This window comes from Sinocyclocheilus grahami, unplaced genomic scaffold (genome assembly GCF_001515645.1).
Source record: "Sinocyclocheilus grahami isolate Dianchi unplaced genomic scaffold, SAMN03320097.WGS_v1.1 scaffold19.1, whole genome shotgun sequence".
In the NCBI taxonomy this organism is placed as follows: domain Eukaryota; kingdom Metazoa; phylum Chordata; class Actinopteri; order Cypriniformes; family Cyprinidae; genus Sinocyclocheilus; species Sinocyclocheilus grahami.
Window position 1 is genome coordinate 20,901 of NW_015505198.1, and position 3,806 is coordinate 24,706.

A 3,806-nucleotide genomic window follows, 5' to 3' on the forward strand; every position below is an offset into this window, starting at 1 on the left:
TTCGTCACATTTTTGATTCATGAAATTGTTAAAAAAAATCATTATGAAGAATAGTTATTCGTTTTGTTCATATATTCGTATGAATAAAATGTGTTATGAAGAGTATTTGTTATGAAGTTGATTTAAATTTTCTTTATAACAAATTTTAAGAAGTTAAAAGTTAAGAAACAATTGAATTAGTCTGTAGTCTATTAGTCTGTAGTCTATAGATAGCCTAACTTTTATTAGACTGCAGATCGAAATAAAATAATTATCGGTAATCTTTAAAATGAGAGAAATCACTGACATAATTTAGGCTATTTGACTCCAGAAAAAAACGAATAGTCTAAAACCATTTAATTTGCCATGTTAATTTATGAATTAAAAGAAAGACAAGAAACAAATCACAACAAGCTGAGGTTTTTTTTGTAATCAAGAAAGCAATATTTGACAAAATTACAAAATGAATAGCCTATAAATGATGTGTGACAGTGATCATATCTCCACTATAGCTGCATATAGCCTACAATCGCTGGCGTCTGTCGCAAATATTAAACGTTTTAAAAAATCTTTGTGAAAACGACTGGCAGCGACTGGTTCTTGAATTCTAAGATTATAATCTTTAGTCACCACAGACTATGCAACTTTTTCTGCCGACAGTGACTGAGCCCAACTGGAACAGACCCAGTCCGACTATAAGCTCGATCCGTCGTCAAGACTAAAATACATTCACAATCGGCATGACAGTCTGTAGTGTGTTCTCGGCTTAAGAGAAACAGTTATGTCACTGATCTCCATGAGGAGGCAAAGGTCATTCCAGAGGTACAGGCCATTAAAACTTATTAAAATTACATTAATCATTAAAATGCTTTGATCATTTAGAAATCCCAAATGTAGATTTTTTAATAAAATGTGATCAATACATAGAGTCAGTAGTTATTAGAAATATATTGTAGAAACTTTAATTTTCTGTAAAGCTGCTTTGCAACGATTTGTATCGTGAAAAGCGCTGTACAAATAAACTTGAATTGAAAATGAGTTCAACGTCTTTATTAACTTGAGATGAAGGAGCTACTTGAGAAACTGCTCAAGAACATCTTTATGTTGCTGCTGCAACACAATGACTTTACTGTATGACTGTATAATAAGGTGAGTGTATTGTACAAAATCAAAACAGCATATTAGGCCATTATTGTTTGATTTAGTCAATTTACACACTCTGTTTTCTCTGATTCTGAGCATAGTTGAGTCAAACCCGTCTGTCACAGGACAGATCACAGTAATAGAGCTGATTTCACTCCTGAGTTTGGAGCTCATGTGTAGTTTTGTGTTTGGTCTCTGTGTGTCAGTAGTGTGTGATAGTGTTTGAGCAGCTGCAGCATCAGTTCATCACTGTGACTCTGACTGACAGAGGTTTTTGTACCACTCTTTATCACTGTGTGAACATCCAGCTACTACTGATATAGTGAGCACTCTGACAGTAATAATGTCCAGCATCTTCAGTCTGGACCCCACTGATGGTCAGAGTGAAATCAGTCCCAGATCCACTGCCACTGAATCTAGATGGAGTTCCTGACTCAAGGGTGTTTACATAACGAATCAGGAGTTTAGGAGCTTCTCCAGGTTTCTGTAAGTACCAGAACACACATGCTGGGCTGCAGGCTGTAGCAGGAGTACTGAGTTTACAGCTCATCTCTACATTTTCTCGTGGTGTGACAGTTTTCACTGAAGGAGTCTGAGTGACTGTGATCTGAGCTTTACACCCTGAAAAACAAACATTTATTAGTCTATAAAAATATATTATTTGACATATAATAAAATTATTTAATTAATATTATTTCAAATATACACTATTCACCTTGTAGTATAAAGCAGTATGAAAGTGTCCAGATGAAGATGATGATGAAGGTCATGTTGATGAAGATTGTTGTGTGTGTCAGTGATGAAGTGTTAAACTCACAGCACTATAAACACTCTCAGAGCACTGAAGCATCTGATCAATATGCAAACACACTCCACATCATTTACCTGAAGACAGTCGCTCAGTCTCAGTCATAGGCCTGTAATAAAAAACCATTCCTGACGTGAGAACATCTAGTAAAAAATCTGTCAATCTTCTGTTTAGCCAAACTATTAAAAACTGTATCATTCAATTTAATTCTGAAAACATCTTCAAGACCAACTTTAGTATATTAACCTGACTCTTTCCCGTGAGACTTTGAGAATATTGTTTTACTCTAGTTGGATTGACACATCACTGTTAAACCCAAATTTTATGCCAAATCCATGGATTTTCCTGCAGGTTTTTAACAGACACGAGGATCATCACACACACGTGTCTCTGTTTGATTGTGAGTCGCGTCACACTATATATATACAAGTTAACTCTTTATAATTTCAGTTTCATGCTTTAGTAATCTAAGCATATAAAGCAAAGTAAAGTAATGTCTGCTGTGAGTGGATGTGTTTGTTGGAGACTCAGTTGATGTGTGTTTGTGCAGTTAGTGAAGCGTTCAGGAGGTTTTTGTTCAGCTGCTCTATTAGTTTCTATCACTGTGGGTCACTTTCGGCAGCGGCACCAAACTGGATGTTGGCAGTAAGTAAATCATCATTTAATATTATTAATACAACAACTGACTGTTAAACACTTTGTTGCTCTATAGAAATGATGCATGCTTGTTTATCTATTTTTATATTTACGTATATATCTATTTTTTATTTTTAGTTCACATTGAATGTTTGGCAGTCAACATTGTAAAAATGGTTTTGATTGTCATGGCATTTTTTATTTCATCCATGTTTTGTACGCGATTTTCTCATGCTGTCATCAAAAATTATAATGAATTCCTGCAGGTCTATTTATTTACATCTGATCTTTCATGCTTTTAATCAAAGTAACATTAAATTTGATAATGAAAATGACTCTTCAATATATCAATATATTTCACCAAATATTCGTTGCTTTGCTGATCACAGGCTTTGTAAAAGTTAATTCTGGTGACTTGAAGTTTAATGTTGCTAAAATGACTATCACTGTATTAATTGTTCATATATTTGTTCTGAAGCTGAAAGGAGAGAAATGCTTTCTTCTTCACTGAGTTGACTGTTGTGTGTTTGTCAGGCGCCACTCGTCCTAAAGTGAGCGTCCTGCCGCCCTCCAGTGCAGAGATCTCCTCAAAGAAGACAGCGACACTGGTGTGTGTGGCCAGCAAGGGCTTCCCGTCAGACTGGAGCCTGAGCTGGAAGGTGGACGGGAGCAGCAGGTCTCAGGAGAGCAGCGCTGGGCTCCTGGAGAAGGACGGTCTGTACAGCTGGAGCAGCAGCCTGACTCTCTCTGAGCAGGAGTGGATGGAGAGCGTCTCAGTGAGCTGTGAGGCCACACGGAGCGGCCAGCCTGCGCTCACTGGACACGTGACGAGACAGCAGTGTTCAGAGTAGATCTGCTGCTCTTCTCACTCATGTCTCACATGGAGACTAACAGCACATGAGCGACTCCTTCATTCTCCACATCCAGCTTCAGTCGCTCGCATCTGCATCTGCTCTGCTTTGTGTGCTTCATACAAGACTATATGTGTGCTTTATCATTCAGTGGTCATGCTATTAATATTTACTCAATAAATAAAATACAATTGTAACTTAATATCTTTGTTTGTTTTGTCATTTTTCTTTCGGGTCTTTCTTTGGATCAGGGCTTTAACTCACATTTAAAAAAGAAATAGAAACTTCACTCAATGAACCATGAAAACATCTGCAGATACACAATGAAACGAACATGTGGCCATATTATGAACCTCACGGATATAGTGTTAGATGAATTTAATAAGATA

The 3,806-nt window shown here is 36.8% G+C and overlaps 4 gene segments (V, D, J or C); 2 read left to right on the forward strand and 2 right to left on the reverse strand.

The window, feature by feature from the left end:
• LOC107555038 (Ig kappa chain V-III region NG9-like) overlaps positions 1–3,806 on the reverse strand; it is a 17,537-nt gene that overhangs the window by 11,976 nt on the left and 1,755 nt on the right.
• LOC107555061 (Ig kappa chain V-III region PC 2154-like) lies at positions 1,412–1,914 on the reverse strand. The segment is given in 2 exon segments: positions 1,412–1,743; positions 1,838–1,914. Coding segments are annotated over 2 exon segments (387 nt in total).
• On the forward strand, positions 2,424–3,590 carry LOC107555068 (Ig lambda chain C region-like). The segment is given in 3 exon segments: positions 2,424–2,432; positions 2,524–2,575; positions 3,101–3,590. Coding segments are annotated over 3 exon segments (378 nt in total).
• LOC107555080 (Ig lambda chain C region-like) overlaps positions 3,464–3,806 on the forward strand; it is a 1,088-nt gene continuing 745 nt past the window's right edge. Inside the window, 1 exon segment of the C gene segment in view lies at positions 3,464–3,527. Coding sequence covers positions 3,464–3,527 — 64 coding nt within the window.